The sequence below is a fragment of the Amphiura filiformis genome, chromosome 9 (assembly GCF_039555335.1).
Source record: "Amphiura filiformis chromosome 9, Afil_fr2py, whole genome shotgun sequence".
In the NCBI taxonomy this organism is placed as follows: Eukaryota; Metazoa; Echinodermata; class Ophiuroidea; order Amphilepidida; family Amphiuridae; genus Amphiura; species Amphiura filiformis.
The window spans coordinates 40316615-40341328 of NC_092636.1; the positions used below are offsets into that span (position 1 = coordinate 40316615).

General features: G+C 37.1%; 1 protein-coding gene across 4 annotated transcripts in view; it reads left to right on the forward strand.

The window, feature by feature from the left end:
- LOC140160994 (transmembrane protein 131-like) overlaps window positions 1–19781 on the forward strand; it is a 56773-nt gene extending 36992 nt beyond the window's left edge. For 2 of the 4 annotated variants that reach the window (XM_072184356.1, XM_072184359.1), the window contains 11 exons: window positions 141–509; window positions 1757–2390; window positions 3019–3221; window positions 4545–4577; window positions 6944–7086; window positions 7498–7869; window positions 13421–13630; window positions 14271–14351; window positions 15069–15223; window positions 15846–16004; window positions 17356–19781. In XM_072184356.1, the coding sequence (XP_072040457.1) occupies window positions 141–509; window positions 1757–2390; window positions 3019–3221; window positions 4545–4577; window positions 6944–7086; window positions 7498–7869; window positions 13421–13630; window positions 14271–14351; window positions 15069–15223; window positions 15846–16004; window positions 17356–17472 (2476 nt within the window). In that variant the 3' untranslated portion in view covers window positions 17473–19781. The remainder of the gene's footprint in view (window positions 1–140; window positions 510–1756; window positions 2391–3018; window positions 3222–4544; window positions 4578–6943; window positions 7087–7497; window positions 7870–13420; window positions 13631–14270; window positions 14352–15068; window positions 15224–15845; window positions 16005–17355) is intronic. The other 2 variants (XM_072184358.1, XM_072184357.1) reach the window with 2 other exon arrangements.
- Window positions 19782–24714: the final 4933 nt, after the last annotated feature.

Consider the following 24714-nt stretch of genomic DNA (forward strand, 5'->3'; position numbering starts at 1 on the left):
TGTAGAGTTTTTTTTATTGCAAATTTTAAAAGTATAAATTACACTCATGTAATTTGAGTCTTAAAAGACTATCAACAGAATCTTATAAACCACACCTTAAGATGAAATGTGACCAACTTTTTTCTTCCTCTTCTTTTCAGATTCACACCAGATTTTACACTTTCGCGGATCACTCGTCAACTGAGCATCCACACATACAATAGCGAGACTTTAGAATATACACTAATAGCCACCCTACCCCCTCACATGCTTTCCATCTGCACATCGGCGCTCCCCAGACCACCTTGGGAGCAACTCCTGTATGCAGTATCAGCTGTTCTAATGACGGTGCTCTTTATGGGAATTCTGACAGCTGCGTATCTAGAAGCAGTACGACTTATGGAACCTGTGGTCAACCGAGTTTGCGAAGAAAATGGTGAAATCAACAAGTTAAAGCGGTTTGATTTAAGAAATATACCAGTATTCAATAGCGGTGACGGGGGTGGGGGCGGCGGAAGTTTGAAATCTGGGTAAGTGTTGCACTTCAAAGAGAAGAAAGACAAGTTTTTGAAAGTTGACTTTACTGTGTCTCATCTCAAGTTGAGAGCTATTCAGGGTGGCTTAGCATGCTATCAGTTTGTGATATGCGGTTGCGTTGCCAGCACCATTCTACACGCGTGTATACTCCCCACTGGATTAGGTTAGTGTGCGATTCAAAACTGCCACTGTGAAATCCAACATGGCATAAATCTCAACTTGAGGTGAGACAAACTATAAAACATGTTGCATGTCTTGGTAGACTTCCCACGCTTGTGGCTGTGTATAATGAAAAGGTGCATTTATAAGAAATTCTATTACTCTTACGACCCATTATTCAAAATCGCGCACTGTTATTTGTTAAAACACGTCACGTGAGAGCCCATTATTCTGCAATAATGGGTCAAGCGCCGTAACACATTCTGTGCACAGCATTACGCGTGGTTTCACGTGCAATATTTCCGCGACACGCGCTGTCACTTACGCGTCGCTATCCACCTTGAAGTAAACAACTTTAAATATTTGTGCCAAAAAATGATATTTTCTCTTTAAATCGCACTATTTTGTGGTAATAGAATAGAAATAAAGGGTGCAGCATTATCCTTTACACTCAAATAATGTGTCCTTGGCAGTAAAAACGTTTAAATTTACGGTTTTACTGCCTCGCACACATTATTTGGGTGCAAAGGATAATGCATTACCCTTTATTTCTTAAGTATTTGCCATATTATTGCTCCTCTTATTGCTGCCAGCAATATTAAACATATACCTTATAAAGTGAGCCATATCATGAAATGTGAAGTGGACGGTATTAGGAGTAATGCAGATTTGTAACTTGGCGATTATTGTATGTGCAGCCCAAAACTTCATACAAGACCTCAAACAGATACTAACTTGACCTTCAAATGACCTTGAAATTACCTTGGACAAAATTGTCTTTATTTACGAATGAATGTACTCAGTTTCATAATCCATCTATTGACACAATTTGACATTTGTTTGACCTCTGGTGACCTTTAAATAACCCCCATCATATTTTGAATCGTAGCAACAGCAATCACATGTACTAATTTATATTCAAATTGAATAAACTTAAGATATTTACCCCTTTTGACTCCATAACAGATGATCAAAATAGAACACATAATCCCAGTCCTTTAGGAAACTACAATTGTAGGCAGCTGCAATAACTTACATCATATAATATAATTGGAGGCATCTCTATTTTTTTTAATTGCAGGTCACAGAGTGTTTTATCAAGCCTTAGTGGAAAATTACCTTTTAGACAGTCATCATCACCGCAAAGATCTCATGAAAGTGTTGGCAACAACCATGATACTAGAGCTGAGCGTAGGCCGCCTCCAAACAAAGAAAGGGTTCGGGTTACCAATTATACTCCCAACAGTACTCCTTACTCACACAGCAAACATGGCAATGATTTTACCCATAGTTCATCAACACCAACTATTGCAAACCATGATTTATCACATCGAAAAGTGGCACGAAACAGACGCCGAGCATCATCCGATGTTGAGGCATCGTGGAACCACACCGGCAACAGGGATAGCAGCAAAGAAACACCTTTCATAAAAAATTCAGATTTAGACCCCATCGGAGACCCTCCAGACAATATCTCGAGGACTCCGAGCATAGAAGAGTTAGATCCAGCAGCACGTATAAAACTACCAAAAGGCAAACGTAAATCCAAAGCACTAAATAGCAGCAGCAGGCGAGAAGAGCGAGAAGCAAGGAGAGCGCAGAGTAAGATGGCTCGCAAGTCGGAAGAGACTAGGGAGCCAGACCGTGACGATTCGTCATCCACCACTACCGAATGTTCCAATGCAGACTCTGAGCAGTCTGATAAAACTAACAAGGTGAGCTTATCACACCAGCAATTTTGTAATCCAATTAGGTGAATTTTGAAGATTTTCCTTGCAACTTTTGACAATTTCCTGTACCATAGAAACCAATGGTTAAGAAAGAAAATTGGTGACTTTTTGTTTCACAATGGGAGGTTCAGTTTAAAGGGGTAATTTATGATTTTAGGTCCACTTTTTAGGCTATCATTCAATAGATACAAAAAATGTCAAAATTTCAGTTGATTTGGATATTGAATGACGATTTACGCATAAATTACATGTATTATAGCGCCTATAGGGCACTGTGTTGTAATTTTGGGTTGTCAACAGGAGGAAAATATAAATTTGTTCAATATATGTAGTCTTAGGTTTCATGATTTTCACTGGGTGGGCCTTTTATTTTTCATAACTCAATACCTGCAATACATATGAAATATTAATTTGACCAGTCGCATCATTGACTTAATGCTTACAATGTCAGTGTGTTACTATTATAAACTATTATTAAAATCAAATAAACAAAACAAAACGGGGCAAATATAAGACCTGAAAGCCCTGACCATTGACCAAAATGGTATCAAAAGTGTCATAACAGAAAAGATTTTGTACTATATTGAATTGTATCATTTCACCTTGTTTGCAGTTTGAGCATGTTGTGTCTAATGGTGAGCCCATCTGGTCTTCAGGAGGTCCCAAGGCAAATGCCAAGGTATCAGACCCCGAAGCAGGTGTGCTGGACCTAGATGCACTCAAATTTGAAGATGTCAAACCCAAATCAAAGTCGAGAAAAAACGCCAAAAATGACAACAAGAATACACCTTTTAATGGAGATGTGTTGAGGCCCAGGTAAGTCAACAGTTTTAATTGTGATCCATCATATAGAAACATGGCAGGTGTTGGAAACCCTTATTTACAGAAAATGTTTATAAAAATGTTAGGAATTTATTTGTACTATATTTACCACATAGAATTAATATTCTCACAGCAGCTGAAGGGAGTATCGTGTATTGCAGTGTATCTGCTTGCTCCATAATGAATTATAAGTAAGAGCTGCTTGAATATTGAGTTATACTTTCACAATACCTTTAGAGGTCATATTTTTTCATACAGAAGTTGAAGCACCTCTGATTTAAGGGAATAATTGAAAGGTGTTGTGTACACTTTCTATGGTGCATGCAGTCATATCATATTGCAGCATTTGATGGAAAAAACCTTTCAGCTGCTGTGAATAGTCTACATATGACAACAATGAGGTGCCATTTTAAAGCTTAAGAAATCAGTTCTTTGGTTGAGAAATCTAAATTTACATATTTAAAGACAATTGCTGTGTTTTGATGTGATGGATCATGATTATTGATACCATATGTTGGGTAGAATATAAACATCAAGAGATGTTAATGAGCAATATTTCAGTGTTTTCTTTTATTAAGAAACTTGGATTTGATTTTCACATGCAAATTTCATTTATTTTAAAATTATTTGGAAGTAGATTTACTCAGTATGCTAAAATGAAAATCAATTAGACTGGATTTCAAGCTTTTGATATGATCTTTAAGATACGTGTATGATGTATATAACATTTTCAAAATCTTTTGAAAATCAGTTGCATTGGATTTGAATCTTTTGTCCTTCTTAACTTGCTACTGTATTCTATGGATTGGCGCACTGCATGAATAAGTAATAGATTCTGGGGAAAGAAACTGGAACATTGAGAAGATAGTGCCTACATGTAATTTTCATTCACTAACTAAGGATTCCCAAGGACTTGAAGCAAATCTCCATATACCGTATTTCCTCGAATAAACACCCCCGTTAAAATCATTAGGTAACCTTAAAAGTCACGCTAAAATGACGAACTATGAATTAGAAACACTGACTTTTGGTTCACTTCAGGGTTTCCGATGTAGATTTTCGGCAATTATTGCTGCTATCGACCATGTGAGCAACTTGGAAAGCTTACTACACAAGATAGCATGGAAATATCGGCATTTTTGAAATATCTTGGTTGAAAAAAGTGGTGGGGGCGTTTATTTGAGGAGGGGCGACTATTGGAGGAAATACAGTACTATATAATGTGGAAATATTAACCTTTATGTGTGTTATCAACTGAACTGAACAACTAAACATTAGTTTCATCAACTTCTTCTTTCATCATGCTACTAACATCAGCAGGCGGAACGTGCCTCCGGAATTACTTAATTGGTAACAACTAATTTGTGGACTAATAATTGTTTTTATGTTAATGCAAGTAAACTACCCTGCATTTTAGTATGTGTTCCAGAATTTAAAAGATAGCAGTAACCTTTGTGGTGTTGGAAAATATGCATGCTGGGGATGGATCAGGAGTACTATTATTTATTGTAATTGCTAGACACAAGGTTTTAATTGTTTTATTCGAAACTATTGTTCTCTGAAAATGTGAGGAAATAAAAAATGGTTTTACATCCGAGGACCTAACATGCTTTCCCACGTTCTAAAGCAACTACAATGTCTATTCAGTTTAACCCAGTTTTAAACTTGGCAATGAATGCAAAAATGGTTGAGAAACCAATGTAAAAGGGACACAACTGGTGGGTGTCATTGTAAAGTTATTTAAACCAAAAATGATGTAAGTGGAAAAGAATTTGATACATGTATTAGGCTATTGCAGTTGAAATCCATACACCCCATATGAAAGACATGACCTGAATCTCCCACACGGGAGGTGAGAACTTCAAAATGGAGTTACCCATTCAGGTAACCCCCATTTGAAATTCACACTCCCTGTGTAGAAGATTAAGGTTATGTCTTCCACAGGGGTATACAGGCCTTGCCGTTTGAGGCGAGCGATCGCTCTCGCTCGCCACCGCTCACCCAAACTCGATTTCTAGCGAGCGATTTTCCACTCGCCATAGACATTTAATATCACTCGCCGCGAATCTCCCAAAATCTACCATCGAATCAACCAATTCAGCACTTAATCGATTTTGTGCCCCCTCCAAGCGGATAAAGTCAACATGAATACATAGATACCGTTTTAAGACCAAAGGTTTACTTGATTATACCCAAATAAGTGATATTTGTGAAAATTCGACCACTCGTCTAGCATCACGCTAGCGAGTGATTAACCCTAACACCCAAAAATCTTACAAAATCTTACGATGAAAAAATCTGCGCATGCATGAATCCCAGGGTCTGCGATGACGCAGTCACCCCAAGTGTTATATGCGCATGGAATTGCTGGCCGGGCAGCAATAACCCGTGTAGCGACCGGTGCGTGATCGTGTGCTTGGCATGCGAGGGTCAAAGGTTCAATCCGGGGTGCCAAGTCAAAATTCTTCTTCTCCTTGACTTTTTCGGATCTTCTTTGACTTCCGATCCCAAAAAGCAGGGTCCAGTGTTAGGGTTAACTAAGATGTATTTTTCCAGATTAGAGCCTACCCTAACCCTAACACCCAAAAATCTTACAAAATCTTACGATGAAAAAATCTGCGCATGCATGAATCCCAGGGTCTGCGATGACGCAGTCACCCCAAGTGTTATATGCGCACAGAATTGCTGGCCGGGCAGCAATAACCCGTAGCTACCGGTCCGTGATCGTGTGCTTGGCATGCGAGGGGTCAAAGGTTCAATCCGGGGTGCCAAGTCAAAATTCTTCTTCTCCTTGACTTTTTCGGATCTTCTTTGACTTCCGATCCCAAAAAGCAGGGTCCAGTGTTAGGGTTAACCACTCGCCTTTAAAATCTAGACGGCAAGGCCTAGCTGGGTATAGGAATTTCAGTTGGACTAGCCCATCTAAAGTTAAGATTTTTTAGCTAAGAAACCTGTTAGGTCCGGCGATATTTATATAAAGATTTTTCTTTCATCATATCTTTTCAACAATTAAAACTTTGTGTCCAAGTTTATCGAACATGTAATAAGTTTAATTGGTTTAAGTGGGATGTATTAGAAATAGTTGAGTCAAGTCTCAAGCAGTGATGAAGTGTGCTAGAAAATGTAAGGTTTTTTGTTTGTTTTTTATCCTTGAAGGTGGTGTAATGTTTTTCTGGGAATATGTGAAAAATGCTAAATAATGTCTTCTTTGCAGATTTTGATGTAACATATTATTTCCAGTTACACTTAATGTGGTCTATCCTTTATGTTCCTCAAGGAGAGCAAGTTAGTTCTCTTTTTCTGTAGGTAGAGATGCTTCTTTTTGGCTTTGTGGTTAAAATGATTTGCAGTAATTTATTTAATTGTTTATGTTTGCTACCTACATGTAGCTAGCTTCAATCATTTGCTGTAATATATTTGTGAAGTTTGTCCCTGAGGAAGGGCAGTTTATCTGTTCAAAACATTGGTTTTATTTTTGTTAACTTTTGTCTACTAGTGCAATGTTAGTATATACACTTCCATGGTTTGCATACAGCATTAGTTTGTTATTTTTCATCATACATCATTAATCTACAAAGCTATATTTTGATGTGGTTGTGTTGTCCATAATCACTTGAAACAGGTGGATTGGTACCAGTCATTTTGATGTAGCTTCGAGATCCATACAAAAGGGTTATCTCTAATTGAATTTTAACACTGATATTGTTTTGTTGCAGTACTCTGGAGTTGCCTTACACAATCCCATCAGACAAGAATCATCGTAACTCCAAAGAGCCAACGTCGCCACATTCTATTGCTGCCAAGGCTGCAGCCAAAGCCACACAAAAGGCACTCAGAGCTGCTGTCAAGGCTGAAGCAGGTATTATAACTGTTAAAAACTAATTGAGTGTTACAGTAATGTTATCAGACGTGTAAAAAATAGATTAATCAATTAATCATTACCGTACTAATTTCCCAACCTAGGTTTTGCATGGAACATGTGGGCAATTGTCTTACACATCAATTGTACATACCAGTAGATGCAAAGTTGACTTTGTGTCAAGTGCCTCGCATATGCACCGGATCACATATGTCTTAACTGTAGAAGCCAAAGCAAATGATCATTTAGAATTATAGCAAGCACACACAGCCTGTGTGTTTTGGTTGTTGGTATAGCAAGAACATTTGCGTGCTGATGAGTGTTAATTTTATGTTGCGTGTCAGTCCACAAGAAAACTACCTTTGATCAGCACTGTATATGTCACTCACAATCTTCTACTTTACATTGCAGGACCTAAGAATCAAGTTGAAGCTGATGCTGTGAGCACATCCAGCAGTGAGCACGACAAAGATTCTGGATCCCCGCCACCATTGTGGGACCAGCCCAAACCAATCCCCACCAACCATGTCCGCCAACTCAACGTCCAACCCAAGCTCGCCGAATCCGGCCCCGGAGCAGTCGGCACAAAAGCAGGCAGTCAATTTGCACCTGGCGGGGGACTGAGGCCAAACAGCTACAGCAGTGCAGTGGCGGGCAGCAAGAACGACACGCCGAAACGAGGAAAGCAGAAGAGTAAACTGGGTAAGACTTACTCGGCACCCGAGAGACTGAGTCATTCAGCTTTCATACCTGTTGGAGATCAACACAAGGCCAAGCATCCAGGTAAATGGCAGGGATGATGATGAGAGGAACGTGATGACGCTGGTGCAGCACACTAATCAAAACTTTGTGTTCATTATTTTTTGTGCATATTTGCCAGTTTTGCCTGTGTTCTCTTGGGTTTATGATATGCCTTCAGAAGTGTAGTTACATGTGTACTTTCTCAGTTATAGGAAGCAAATGTTTTGTCAGTTCCTTGTTGTGACTTTTTTCTTTTTTGGTTTATATTATTGGTGAGATTAAATCAGTAGAGCTATTCATTTGAGTGTTTCCGTGTTAGTGCATAGATGATAGTAGAATCACTGTAGTTTAGAATATTCCAGATGAAAAGAAATCAAAATTATCCTCTTTCTTTAGATTGTTACAAGTCAAGGCCAAATACTTACGATAATAATATATTATGTCAGTGACTAAATTATATGAGATAACTCAGTAATGGATTTACAGGTGTTTTTGTTACAGAAATAATTCATTGCTGAAAAATAGTAAATCAGCCATAAGGTCTTGGGCCTGTCATTTGACATATTTTATTGGCCTTATTTTATGTGTTTTTCCTATGGGTTTTCAAATCACTTTTTTTAATTGTAATTCATGTACATATTAAAGTCCATTTCATACACACAGGTGAAGATGAAATCATCCCTAGTATTACTTAAATATATGGTTTATTGCTCTGATTTGATCTGATTTGAAGGTGTATTATGAAGCCAAGAGAACACAACCATAGTTTCTGCACAATTTCTTTTTCATTCAATCTATCTTTGTGGAAGCTGTAGACAATCTTTTCATTCCTCTTTCACTCTTTGTGAGTTAGCGTTTAGATAGACAAAAGATTTGGAGATACTTTAGAATATTGATCACCACCTCAACCACAATCCTAATCCTAACCCTAGCTCAAATTCTAAGCCTAAACCTAACCCTGATATCTCAATATTTACAGTAACCCTAATTCTAAATCCTAACCCTAAAACCTAACCCTACTACTAATCACTTTGGGTGTGATCATTATTCTAAAGTCTTGCCAAAGTCATTCATCTCTAGCTAACATCAAACATCTACATGCACTAGAAGTTCATGTTTCTTGGCATTATAATGTCTAACAGTGAACAGAGAGAACTGAACTGTGTTGTTTCTGTAAAAGAGTGTGTCTAGTATCATATCGTCACATCATTTTCTACCTAGCGCTTTGGTCTTATGTTGTTTTCTACACATGGTGAAAGGAGACTCTATCTTCTGTGGGTGAGCACATACATGGCAAGATCTGAACCAATTAGGTGGCAATAGACCTTTTTTCAAATCAACTGCGGAAATGTTTGGAAAATCAGGCCATATGCACCGGGTGTGTACACATTAACCGTGGCAACTAGTGTAAGTGCTGCAGCCAACAGCGGCATGATGACCCAGAATTATAAAGTGGGTCATCATAAACAAAGATCTGTCTTTGGAAAACTTTGATTTGAAAAGGTTTATTGTGAAATTGAGATTCAGACAAAATATTGAGCAAAAACTAAAGTTAATTTTTTATTACTTCTGTGGTCCGAGCTGTACGCCATGCATACATGAGTGCACACACAGGACAGGTGACAACAAGTCGGTTGACCCATTGGATGTCGGTGCAGCGTGTAGTAAGCGACCTTGTCACTTCTATGCGATCGCAATTCACCAGCGCGTACCTGGACCATGGAAGTAATAAAAGATTAACTTAAACAATTAAAGCTTATAACATTGTAACCCAGTATGCCAGGGAGGCAAGAATGTCAGTGATAGCATGCTTGGTACTGAATAAGTTGATTATATAACTCGATTGTCAAAATATCCTCCTTTGGCCTGAATGGATCAGATCATGTCATAATATTTAAACATTTATATCAGTGTATTGTGCAAGTGCTGTATTTAGCCAATCTGTTAGTCTTAAACTTTGTTTTACTTCAAGTTAGGCAGTGATGTTAATGCCTTTACGCAGTTGCACCACAAGTGTGTTTATAGAGCATCCATGTACGCATGTGTATAAGCTCTGTGAAATTATGATAATGAATTCAATTCAGCTAAATAAGGGGCTATGTCACATGCTGAACTTGAGGTAGAACAATGTATAGATGCAATTCTTAAAACCATAAGATACGATTTTAATTAATTTTGTTATTCTTTGCCAAAATGTATGAAATAATATTAGTAACAAGTGTTAGGCCTGGTTTATTCCCACTTGGTCCAATCCCATTTGGTCCAATCCCACTTAGTCAAATCCCATTTGGTCCATTCCCACTTGGTCCATTCCCACTTGGTCCACTCCCACTTGGTCCACTCCCACTTGGTCCAGTTCCCACTTTGTCCAGTTCCCATTTGGTCCAATCCTACGAGGGGTGTGAAATCTCTGTGTTAACGCGGAAATCCGTGTTTTTAATACTCCCAAATCCGCGGAAATCCATGCATTTCCACGTTTTTCAATTTTTCAAATCCTTCCTTTTTAAAAGGAATTCTTTTTTCAACATCCTCAACTCCAGTGAAGAAAGAAACTCATCACTCTATGTAGAACACGCTATACAAACACATATTGTGACGCTGGAGATGAGAGTAGAAAACATGTGATGCATATCCCACATATTGTTGCGAAGTTCACTTTTTCTTTGAATCCATGCTTGTACTCAATGTTGTGTTTGGAACTGTTCCCATCGGAATGATATAAAAATGGCGGTGACCAGTTTCCCTGTGTAGGGAACTGAGCTGAAACTAAACTGATATTTTCAATCCGTTCCATCCATCTAAAGTGTGACGACATGTTTATTAAATCATGGCTACCAGGATTGTAATTTTGTTGCGCAATACTCACATCTGTGCTATGAAATGTAAGCTTATAATCTTCTCATATTTATGATGAAATACGGATGTAGGTAAGCTTTCTATACGTGCTTCGAACGCACTAATGGGTACTTGGTCTTTTTTCCGCGTTTTTTAGAAAGCTCCATTCACACCCCTGTCTTACGGCCATGTCCTACTAGGGCCATGTTCCACTAAGTCCATGTCCCACTAGGGCCATGTCCCACTAGGTCCATCCATGTCCCACTAGGGCCATGTCCCACTAGGGCCATGTTCCACTAGGTCCATGTCCCACTAGGGCCATGTCCCACTTAGGCCATGTCCCATTCGGACCAATACACAGGCCTATGTGTACATGGAAAGATGACAAGATTTAGAAGAACAGAGAGGAAAAAAGGAGATAAGGAAGAACGAATGAGGAGGATAAGGTGGATGGAGGGGAGGAAGGATAAACAGAGGAAGGAAAAGAGAAAGAAGCAGTAGGACAAATGAAGGAGATAGAGATTGAAGAAGAAGGTACTAAAGAAACTAAGAATGGAAATGATCTATAAATGATTATCTTGTCCATAATTAAGTGTATATGCATGTGAAAAGCAAACACAAAAACGTTTTAAACAAATTATATTTTGGGTTTTGGTTTAGGTAAAAACGTTTTAATAACATTAAATGTCGGGTTATATAAAGTTCATGAAAACGTTTTGAAACAATTTGCAAGAAAATATACTGCAACAATATTTTTTAAATCTTTTCAAAATTTGCAAACATTTTTTGCCAAATATTTTGTTTACAGTTAAATAACATTATGTTAAAATATTTGCAGTGTGTTATCAAAAAATGTTTTTCTAATGTTATGCAAATGTTTTATACCCTTTATATAACCCAACATTTAAACATTTTCTTATAGACTTTTGCAAATGATGTCGAAAACGTTTTGTGTTTGCTGGGTTATCACATCTCATACTATCATGTTTAAAAAGAAATATTTATAATAATATAAAATAATTAACTATTATACAAAAGTACTTGAAATTCAATTTACATACTTGGCACAAAGAACTACAGAGTGAGAGAAAAGTGGGACATGGGGGCAATAAGTGGGACATGGCCCAAGTGGGACATGGCCCTAGTGGGACACGGCCCTAGTGGGACACGGTCCTAGTGGGACATGGCCTAATTGGGACATGGGGGCAATAAGTAGAACATGGACCTAGTGGGACATGGCCCTAGTGGGATATGGCCCTAATGGGACATGGCCCTAGTGGGACATGGACCTAGTGGGACATGGCCCTAGTGGGGATGACCTAAGTGGGACATGGCTAAGTGTGACATGGACTAAGTGGGACATGGCCTAAGTGGGACATGGACTAAATGGGACATGGACTAAATGGGACATGGACTAATTGAGATTGGACTAACTGGGACTGGACCAAGTGGGATTTGGACCAAATGGGATTGGACAAAGTGGGATTGGACCAAATGGGATTGGACCAAGTGGGATTTGCCTGTTTTTCTGTACATTTTAAGCTGAAATAATAGATAAAATGAAAGAAAACTCACTGGCTATCTTGAATGCTTAACTGAGGAGCTCTATGGGGGATTTAATTTCATAATTATGATAATAATTCAAAATTGCTCTGTTGCCCTATAAACACAACAAGTTTGGATTATTCAAATTTTAAGTTGGGACATGTGTAAACATTACAAACATGCCAGAAAAATCGGATTTGAAAACAATTAACCAAATTCATACATTACGGCTTTGAGTAACTGTTCTGCGCTTTATTTTTTTAGTAGAGTAGTCTAAATCTATGTTCAGAGCTGTTAGATAAATTGCCTCCAATATTCAGTGAAACAAAATACACAATAGGGTCATTCCATGCTAACTCACCAAGAGGTGTACACCACACCTCATGGATTTTATTCTTAGTTTGCTTTGCTGTGTGAAAACAAAGCAGTTATAAAGAGGCTCAAATTTTCAGGTTTTTCATTTCTCATCAATACCCAAACTGAGAAAAATGTCCACGAGGTATAGTGTATACCAGGGCTTGGCGTTGGCATGGAATGACCCAGTGTGAATACTGTATAAAGTTAAGATGCTGGAAAAAGTTCAGTGTTTAGTGGAAAAGCTGTACCTGGAAATGATATTATCTCAAATCAATAATTATGTGATTTATTAATTATAACCAACTCTGTAAACCTTTAAAACATTGCTAGAATCATGCAGTCTATTTTAGCCAAGGAAATCATGCTCTAATGTTAAAGGCCTTGCTCATAATTTGCACCAATAACTCTACATGAAACAAATGTAACTTAAGAAACAGGAATGTGTTGCCAACATTGTGTTGGAATTGCTTCCCATTAATGTGTTTTAGCTGGGATAGATGTCACTGAAAGGTAGGAATATTAAGATAAGCTATTGAAGTTGAAATCCATTTCCCCCTCTATGGCAAACATGTTCATAATTTCCTGCACAAGGGGTGCATATTTCATATGGAGCCCCCATTCAGGTAACCCCATTTGAAATTCACACTTCCTGTGTGGAAGATTAAGTTCATGTTTTCCATAGGGGGTGTACTGGACGAACCCAATTGACAGACAGTGTCAAGTGTGAGGTTTGATGTGGTGCTTTTTTCGCACCAAATGAATATTTTATGTAAAGGCATGTTTAAACATACAATGAATTTATTTAAAGAAGTTGCCAATAATTTTTTTCTTTCAATTGTTATGTTTATCTCATCAGGTGCCATAGGTACTACAGCCAAGGGTATCTTCGGCAGTAAGTCCAAGTCCTTGCCACGCACCTCAAATCCATGGAGCCAAGCTTTGAATGACATCGATAGTGCTTCAGATACCAGCAGTACTACATCTACTGGACCCAGCAGTCCTGGTATCTTTGGTCTTGGATCCGGGAAGGGCGATGCGAAGACAGGACAGCTTGATGATTTCTATGGTAAGGCAAAGATAAGAGTTAGATTGGATAATACCATAATTAATGGGGTCGATGGAAATGTCATCAGGACAGTTTGTCATTCAGGATGACCTAAAGAGATAGTGCTATTCCAGTTCAAATCCATATGTACACTATGAAAGAAATGATGTTAAACTCCCACGTGGGGAGTGTAGATACCAAATGGAGTAAACCAAAGCACAAGTTGTCTATCTGAAAACATGGGTTCAATGGTGAAATTGCCCAGCAGTTCAGTGCTTGTATTTTAAATGTTTAAATGAAGATCCACTTTATACACCCACCTCTATGGTTCATGCTAAAATTGATAACAGTAGCTAGGTAGATTAAGTGCAAACATTGTACGTACACGCATGAAAGTTTGCACAGATGTAGTGGGCGTTTGAATCTACTAAAACAGATTAATTTCAAATCTCAAGCGTTGAGTCCATGATGGTGTTTCAAGACGGGACATAAAGTACCTAATATGGTCTTGTGTTGATAATTTCAATTTTTACTGAGGCTCAACAAAACTGGCTGTGTGGAAATGATTGGACAAAAGAATGGGGAAATAACAGATCTTGAATTTATAATCTACAGCTTAAATGTGAACTAACAAGCTTAATTATTTTTGTAATCATTTCAGTTGGATCATCCATGTGGGATAACAAATCTCTTGGTTTGTCTGATATGACACCATCCTCATCTAGACCCAAGAGCAAACATGGTGAGTCGCCATTAGATAAATATGTATTATACAGGTGTGAGAATTCATTTTAATGAGAAAAAAACCCAGGAAAATTCTGGTGGGAGAACATCATCAGCTATTCAACTTGGATTGACAAGATATTCGTTCGTTTGTTCGTTCATTCATTCATTCATTCATTCATTCATTCATTCATTTCCACAATTCACATAAAAATACCAAATACGCACTAAAATATCATTACATCAAAATACCATCAAAGAATCATGGAGGAGATGGCCGAAAGGCCAGATGTAACCATCACCTTTAACAGAAAAGTTTCCAAACACAAAACACAACAGCAAAAAATTAAAATTAAAAAGTACAAACAAGAACCAAAAAATCTACAATGCTCAGCAATTAATCATATTTTGAAATAAGTGTCTTTTGTACACATTCCGGAAATGCCTGACCAATCTTGCACTTACGCAATGAAATTGTTTTACAATTTTCATATTTAGGTGATGATATGTTAATTTGTGTAGCCTACCAAACCCACAAGGCCCCAGTGCACTGATGATCTTGGTGAACCAGTATGATTACATAATCATAGTTTTGAATTGCCTGTGTGTAATGATTTTCTTTAATATTTGTGGTATTGATGTCAAGGCATATATTAAGCAGGCAGGCAGTATAATCTTATCATATAATATAGTATTACAATGCATTTAATCAAATTGTGACCTCTTTATGTCACAGGCGGATTGGCGGACCTGTTTGGTGGACTTGGCGTCAGTACAGCACCACCAACCAGCAGCATCTGGGAAACAACACCCAGCCATGTCTCCAAGCCTCTCATCAGTAGCAGTCCTAATGGTTGGTCAACCGGTATGGATAAAGAGGACTCCCAACAGGTAAGATGAATAGAATCACACAAATTGTACCTATAATGTTAAGGTATGAGTCAATGATGGTGTTTCAAGACGGGACATAAAGCACCTATATGGTCTTGTGTTGACAATTTCAATTTTACTGAGACTCAGCAAAACAAACAAAGGAGGATACTAAAACAGTTTTCGTAATTGTAGAGAGATGTCTGACGTATATAAACCGTAACTTGCATGCTTTGATTCAAATCAGTGACCTTTGGATATATAGTGAAACTACAGTCAGCAAAATAATCTCAAAAGAAAATGGGCTAATTTATTTGAAATCTGCCAAACCCCTGTACAGAGGGGGTATGTTTTTGAAATGGAATTGGCTATAGTTATTTATTTTGAAACTCATACACCCCCTGTATATGGCTTTACCAGTATCTTCCACAACTGGAGTGAGTATTTCAAATGGAAATTACAAAATTGTCTATTATATTTGAAACCCACACTCCCTCTGTGGAAGACTAAATCTTTCACAAGGGGAGTATTGATTTCAAATGGAATAACCCAATACCAGAAAGATTGCAAATATTTCAGCCATTAAATTATCACTTTTGATATCACTTGATGTACTTTTATAATTATTTACCAATCCTTGCAGCCATTGTACCGTTCCTCCAATCCATGGGAGAACACATCGGCTAATGCGAACACTTCGGCAGATAATGGATGGAACACCAGCAGTGAGCTGTTCCCTTCATCCATCTGGAGTAGCAGTTCTGATAACAGCAATCTCTTAGATAGCAACCAAGAGAACCAGGTAACTAAATACAACCTCTGCATCACCACTCAACAACGGGGAAAGCAGTCTTATAATCAGGGCTTTGACTTTATAAGAAAAAATAAGGGGAAATAGAACACAAAGAAAGGTGCCCAGGATTGTGTTCAAATCCCACTCTTACTCAAGAAACTAAAGAAATAATATGCCACATCGTGAGTGGCCTTTGATGTTCATATTTGCCATTGTATACAAATGCAACTCGTAACAAGCAAAGTTTATCATCACAAACTTTATGAGGAACTGAAAAAAAGGGGAAAAATAAGGGATTTTGAATCAATTCAAAAGTTGTGAATTGAATAAAGGGCATTGGCAGGAGCAGAGATATCACCCTCTGTTTGTGTAACCTCCAATGTGTCAATAGCAAGTAAGTCTGTTTAATAGCATAGATCTACTAAGGCTACTTGTTGACAAACACTTACTCTTACTGAGACTCAAAAAGCTATACATATAGATTTGAAGAGGATGGAGGTAAACTTGTGGGATGTGTGAGCAAATACTTTAAAGGATGGCAGTAAACCGATTCAATGGAAATGTTTTTTAATCAGGATGTACTTCAGAGTTTCAGTGTACAATAGCAAGTGCTTGTTGAAAAGTGAATTTCTCTCTTCACAAACAGTGTTTACCCCCTTTTCTTTAAAGCAATATAACATGTCCAAAAAACAGACTTGGATTAAATGGAAATGTTTTTGTAGGCAGGATATGCTTCAAGGATTCAGTGTACAATAGCAAATACTTGCTGAAAAGGGAATTTCCCTCTTTAAGATAATAGCGATGTCTTATTGCAAAATTTCCCCCTTTTTGACACATCAAAGTGGTTTTTTTAATGACCAAGATAAACTGAAACTTCTTGGAATAAACAAAATGATCAAAGAAAAACAAAATATCAGAAGAAAAGTTGTGCAACATTCTCCATATTTTCCTTCATAAATCAGGTCTTAAAGGGGCATTTCGTGATCCACAGCCTCATCCCCCCACTTTTCTCAAAAAAAGTTGCGATTTTTATATCACTGGAAACCTCTGGCTACATAATGTTTATGTACAAAAAATTTCTTGCAGATTAATTCGTTTTGCAAAGATATCGTGAAATTTGAATTTCGTTCTGGTGCAGTGTAATACACATAATCATGCATAACTCGCAAACGCAAAATCGGAATCAACTTAAATTTTGGGAATAGGCTTTTTTCGTGGATATGTACTGAAAAATGTCATAAAAAGAGGATGCTAGGATCACGAAATACTCCTTTAATAATAATTTCAGTGGCACATTTCAAAACAATTTTAACATCATTTCGAAGTTAACAATTTTGTTTATTTGTATGCTTTATTTCAGAGCCGTGGTTTTGATCCATTTCCATTTGGCAGTACCAGCATTTGGAGCCCGGCTAGTTCCTTGGATACTTCTAGATCACCCGGGAATTCACCTGGATCCAGGGATAATAAACTCTAGAGGGCGCTATACATAGCAACAATATTAATGGATACCAGCCAGATTAGAGTAGATTGCTTGACATCTGTATTTTGTTTGTGTTATGTGAAAGTTTATGCTGACACACTTATCTCATTATTTATAGCAAATGATATTTAGATATATTTTTGTTACTTCTGTAGAGTATATTTTGTTACTGTCAAATGTAAAAAAAAGTAAAGTACAATTGCTCAAATATTTGTAGGAAGGTTTAGAAAAGCATGTGTCCTGATATTTTGACTTTGTAGTGTAGAATACCAGGATATGTAACATGTGTCCATCTGAACCTGAATGAAAGAGTGATTATTTTTAATAATAAGCACAAAGTTATTTAATGAAAGCTGTTTAACAATAACATTTATTCTATTTTTATCTTGAGATACCACTTTAAGAATTTCTAATCCTTTATTTATCAAATGGAGCAATTTTTTTGTGAAACACTATTTTTTAAACTTTTGCATCCAGTTACTTGTTCTTAATCTAATGTTTGATGTGCCACACTTCTAACAGGACAAACGTAAGATAAGTTTTTATTTGCCTTGCCAAGTGCTTCTTCATTTGATAAGTAGTGCTCTTTAGAAAATACAGCAAGAACTAGGCAAACATAACAAGAGCTTTTCACACTTTATAAAACTGTTACGGAGAATGCTGTTGTAGGCACCATTTTTTTTTTTCAAATTTAGTTTAATATTGCTCTAAACAAAGCAATACCAATTTCCTCCATTGACAAATTGCTGCATTATTTGCTCTTTGAAGTAAATTAGACCTAGAAATTAGATTTTAATTGTATTTGAGGTAATTAACTTTTTGTCTTCTCTCCTGTTCTAACCTATTCCTGTTTAATCCACCGTATAAGGTTTGTTTTTCTGATAGTATTTTTCTACAAGAGCTTATTTTTCTTCTTTCTGGGCTTATCGTGTGCTGAATTGCATGCACACTTATCAATCTTAATTTGCTGCAATGTTGTATATTCTGTTTTGTTTGCATTGTTTAGAACTCTCACATGTTGGAGTTAAATTTACTGCATACAATTGAATCTTATTCAGCAATGATATTTTCATATACCTATTGTACTCTGTTTCGTTGCAAGTGAGTGCCATCAGTGCGTGTACACTGTTGCGTTGCCAGCGTGCGGATAAAACCGCCATTTTAGGCGCGAGTATACGTCCTGCGTGCATTAAGCTAACGCGAGTGATTAGAAACTTGCCACTGTGAAATACGCACATGGCATTGCTCTCAACTTGAATCGAGACAGGATAATGGGTGAGAGGATTAGATAAATAATAACACATCATGTCCCAGGCTTGTCCCTCTTAACTTACGTTGCTGTAGTGTTCAAACTTGATGATCTAACTACCTGTTTTCCAGTACGCTCACACTAAATTCAGTTCAATACTGCACAATCGCAATTATCGTTGATGCCCATGGGCTAAGTTTTATGATGCGTGGTATGGGGACAACACTCCCCATTCACTTCATATGCCCGCCAGTTCCACTTATGAGTTGACACCTCTACCTATCTCTCACTCAAATGGAACAGGTGGTCATTAGCAGATTATTTGTGATTCAATTTAGGTTTCATTTATTCAAATAGTATGTCAAATGACAAAAAGCGGAATAAACAAACAACACTTTCTCTCTAACGGGCAGCAAGTTTTTCTCTTAACATGTGAGTTGGTAATGTATGCAGTGTACTAAAATGTGAAGTGTAATTTGTAGTTAATATATTCAAATTTTATATGACAAAAATACAGTTTTATTTTTTTTCCTTACATTTGTGAGTGTTATTTATAATATTGTACTGAATTGTATGAAATTGTTATTTATGTTATTTTTAGAGAATCTAAAACTTTTTTAAATTTAATTGCACACTTTGTGTGTAATGGTTGATAGAGAAAGGCCCAAGTTTATTTGATATATAATCACAAGGTAAAAGATGGATTGTCCATTTCAATAGCTGGTACAGTGAATGGAATGGAACAATACATCTTTCAAAGAGTGATTGTATTTCAACCAGTTAATATTTGTTTCACATCACTCATACATAAGTTATTTAACTTTTCATTCAAGAATAGTTTATTGTTTATACTCCTGTAACAGCAACATTCCAAATTTTCAATTAAAATAATTAGTATTTCCAATAATTTGCCTACAACTAAATCAGCAAGTCAAAAGATAAAAAAAAAAAGTCAAAGAGATAACACACATGCAAATGGCGCTAGGAGTCAGTCTCTTATCAGCATGTGTGCCACATTCAATGTATGACTATGCTAGGGTGTAGTATAAGTGTCATTAGGTCTTTTTTAGGATGTTAAAAACTGTCAAACTCCATTGGTTGAATGTTAATCAGCTAATGAGTGGTATAGAATTTATGTATGAGTGATATTATATCCACTTAGTACTGATAAAAACAACTTGGGCTCTTGCCTAAAATTTGGAAAAAAATTACGCATTTGGTGAAAGCGTGATTGGTACAAACATGGGAAACAAATGAAAATTTAACAAATTTACTTGTTGGTTAATGTTAATAGATTATTAAGTGTGTCAGCATAAATGTAATATCTATGTATTGAAGGTTCTTTGTTCCAGGCCCATATGCACCTTTGACTGATATCAAAGGCGATATTAACTGCTTCAAATGACCCTCAAATGATATTGTATGCCCAACTCTATCTACCAAACATACTTACTGATTTATGCAAAGAAAGCTGTAATTGATTGTGCCAATTTTCAAAATTCTCTTATTATTGGGTGTTTGTCACCAATTTGGAATTGGTTAAATGTTAAATTCAAACTCATTTATATATTTTATCTTCTTTGAGTATTTGCAATGAAAATGTAAGTATATGGTAGATAGATATTGGTTACAAATTGAAATATACATCTACAAAAAAATACTTTTGATGAGTTGGGGCATTTTGTGAAAACATGTTTATTATAATTCCTATTTTATCTTTACACTAATTTACATAGTGCATAAGTGCAAGAATTAATACAGTGGCTTCAAAAATAGTTTTCTCCATTACAGATTTTTTTGGGACATCCAGATTAAAGGCTTCTGAGCTGAAAACAAATTAAAGTGGAATTGTGAAAAAAAACTACTTGCAAATGTTGATATAAAATGAGCTAAAATATTGTGTAACTGTCAAAATAAAGCATGAGCAAATCTTATGCCTGACACATTCTAGTGTCCGGTCAACTCATCGGGAGCCAATTTCACCAAGATCTGTATGTATCACACATGCCCACATTGCAAGTTGATGAGTGTATCATCAGTAATGATAACAGATCAGAGACCTGTGATGGGTTTAGCCACCTGCAATGGGCTATTCCTGTTGAAATCTATAAACCCCCTGTGGAATATATGACCCCCGTCTTCCATGCAGGGAGTGTGAACTTCAAATGGGGTTACCTAATTGGGTGACTCCATATGAAATCTGCACCACCTGTGTGGATTATTAAGATCATGTCTTCCATAGGGAGTGTACGAAATTCAGCTAGTATAGCCCAATACATAGCAGATCTTATGGTGAAATTTAGGCTGATCTTATTTCTTTGTAATGTATATTTCAATAAGCAATTGTAGGTAATAGTAGATATAGTGATGTAGTGGTAATTTCTGGCTGGGATCCATGTTATATATCATGGCAAAAGATGATTATCATCAGCATTCAAAATATTGACTTGATGATTTTGATACACTACTGTACATTAATTAGTATTATTTCCACCCTTTCTGTATGTATGCCATTTCTTTCTATATTCTTGAATATCTTTATTTCCTTGCTCTTTCCAGTCACATTTTTTGCACACCATTCCCCTGCACTAGCAGTCATTCTCCACACCAATATATCCCCCATTAATATCTCCACTTCTATACTTGTCTCCATTAATATCTCCACTGCAACTTGTGATAGGTGCAGCACATAAGATCAAGGTGCAGCTCATAAGATTGTGGATTGATAAAGAATGGTGAACACGCAGAGGCGCAACCTATTTGTAATATATGACTAGTGAGCGCATTTGTGACCCGCTCCCACAAAACCAGACATAAGTCACTAAATTTGAAAATTGAGTTTTTGATGTCATCATTTAGTATAGGACTTCAGCTTTTATTTGATACCAAAACTATGTTTCTGGGTCATGTGGTCCTCATTCTGCGGTCTTTCAACAGGAAGGGGGAAGCGACACATAAAGAAAAGGCAAATGCAAGAAAAATGACATGTTAAGGACTTGGTTTGGCTCTAAAAATGCTAGATTTGGGTGTAAAAGAATATTTTGTTTTCAGTGGTAGGTTAAAGTAAACATTAAGGAATCAAAAATTAATAAAAACTGAAAAACAAAATCTGCAAGGTTTTTCACCCCTTTCCCAATTTTGACTCGCCATATCTCAAAATGGCTGAGTACGACTTATGGTGGGTTTCGTCAGAGCGGGTCACATTTATGAATTGAACAAGCGTAACAAAAACCAAATAATTTTTCATCTGTAACAAGTTGAACCAAGTATATTTTCCCCAATCTAATATTTCCTGCACTATTTTTTCAATTATCTTCCCCTTTAATCCTACCTCTCTTCCCTTTTCTTCCGATCTGTTTATTCAGTTATCTTCCCATCCATTCTAATTTTAACCCTGCCCTTCCTATCCCTTCCAATTTTAATCATTCCTTCCTTTCTTTCTCTTTCCTTCCCTTTTCTTCTCATCCCTTCCAATTTCAACCCCTCCATCCCGTCCATTTTCATCCCTTTCTTCCCATTCCATCCAATTTCAACTACTCCTTTCTGTCTCTTTCCTCCCTTCTATATCTGTCCCTTCCAATTTCATCCCGTCCTTTCTTCCCTTCCCACCCATTCTAATTACAACCCTTCTCCCATCCCTTTCAACCCTTCCCCCATTCTCATCCATTCCAATTTCAATTATTATTTTCTCTTCCCATCCTATATATTTTCAAACCAAACATCTTCAAATTTAAAGTGGCAGAACTAAAATGTATAAGATGTGTGTTCTATCATCGCATTAATACTCATTTTACCACTTTCCCTTTTAACTCTGTTTTAATCATAATCCATTTCTTATTTCTTTTTAGGTCTCTCTTATTTCACACCATTGGTAACCATTTTTGTCTCTAACTAGATTAATCTTTCCAGGTTCATAGTTTTGTCTTATCAGTACTGCACACATTCCCTCACCAGCATTCTTTACATTCCCTTCTACCCCTTCTTTATTCTCTCCCATACTTCCCCTCATATTTTCACCTGCACCTGTCTCCCTCCCTCTCTTCCTCCCTCCCTCTCTTCCTCCCTCCCTCTCTTCCTCCGTCCCTCTCTTCCTCCCATCCCTCTTACTAACCCAAAACTACTCTTTATTTCAGTTTGTCAACATTCACTCACTTCCACCTCACCATTCCTCTCGCATTCTATATCACATTTCTCACTCACTGCACATTCTCTGCTCTACTTTTGGTGTATCATTCGTGTAAGAGAATACCAAATGAATCCCAACTCTAATCCTAACCCTTACCCTAAATCCTAACCCTAACTCCAATCCTATTAGTATTTTGTGCTCTCTTACACTAAGGATAAACCCTACTTTTCATCCATCCCTTTCTGTCATCTCTCCTTTCTTACCCACTCCTCCCATTGGGCTATTCCATTTAAAATCCACACTCCCCCTGTGGAAGATTTTGGAAATATTTTCCACAGGGGGAGTATGAATTTCAAATGGAATTAACACATTAGCAGCTCCATTTGAAACTCACTCTCCCTCCAGGGAAGATTCAGGTTGAATCTTTCTCAGAGGGTGTATGGAATTTAAATGGAGCTACTAATGTGTTCATTTCATTTGAAATTCATACTACCCCTGTGGCAGATATTTCCAAATCTTCCACAGGGGTAGTGTGAATTTTAAATGGAATAGCTCATTCTCTGTCTCCTCCCCACCTTGTATAAAATTTTCATGCTCAATGGCTAGTGATATGCTGATGTCATCTTTTGTCTTGTAACAACATTATTTGTTGTATGTGTATGTATACAAAATCAAAATGTATGACTTTTCCTGCCAAATTATGTCAATTTGCCTAATCATGACAACACCTTCACTCAAAGAACAAACCAACTTTTCACACAACAGCATCATGAAAATGCACCGTGTTTGAAGAGTAGCAAGAATTTGTTCCAATATATCTCACTTTGTTTGCTAAAGGTGCATGTTGCAAGAAGAAAGGTTGAAATCTGGTGGTTGAGTCATTTCATTCTGTTATGGCTTCCAGGATTTCAGATCTTTAAGAAGTAATGGGGCAAGTATGAAGTGTAAAATTGCTTGAGTAAGTTGAGTTTGCTAGTGCAGATTCCTGAGCAAGTAACTTGCATGTGTAATTGCCCCATAGCTTTAATAGCAATCACGAGTTGCACAACAATGATGCAGCGCCATGTCAGAATGTGTAGCTTCCATTGTAATGTGCTCTACAGTTGCTATAAGCTTGATACGGTGGTTGGTGCAACTATTATTAATGCAACAAAGTGATGATAGTGAGTGAAGGTTTACCAATTATGACCTATATGCCTGATATGTCTTTACAATGCCAATATTGTCACCTAGTTTAGATAACAATACCAACTATTGTCAATTCAATCCAACATTATATGTTAGGATTGAAATCGGTGGATACAAAGTTAAGAGCAGAATGTCACGGAAGGAAGATGCGCTGGAAGTGGGTTTTTTATGAGAAAAAAGCGGGTGTTCGATAGATTGGACACCAACAAATGGTGGTCTACTTAAAAACTTTTGTTATATCATAGTTGTTGAATTTTTTGCTTTGGATTTACGCTTTTTTGCTGTTTAATGGGAGTGGTGTTATGTACGCGGGTTTAGAAAAAAAGACCAGCTTGGTGGGCGTTATTGTTCATCAGCTGTGTTTTGGTTTTGCTTTTTGCTATTTAGAGTTTTAACTGTTATAAACACCTGGCTTGGCTCCTTTTGGAAAGGAGTTCTTCCAGGGTAGTATGCTTTATTGTTGCCATATTTCACTGAGAAACTCGCATGCCGGTACACCTGATGTTGCATACAGTGACAAGAAGTACATATTGTACTTAATGCTTGTCCTGGAACTGCTAGATTCGGCTGTGTATGTAAGAGCTGTGAACTCGGATGAAGTGGTATGTAGGGTTTTGAGTCACAGATGTTGTGTTACAATTTGCTGCAGTCCCTGTACACACGGGACCCATAT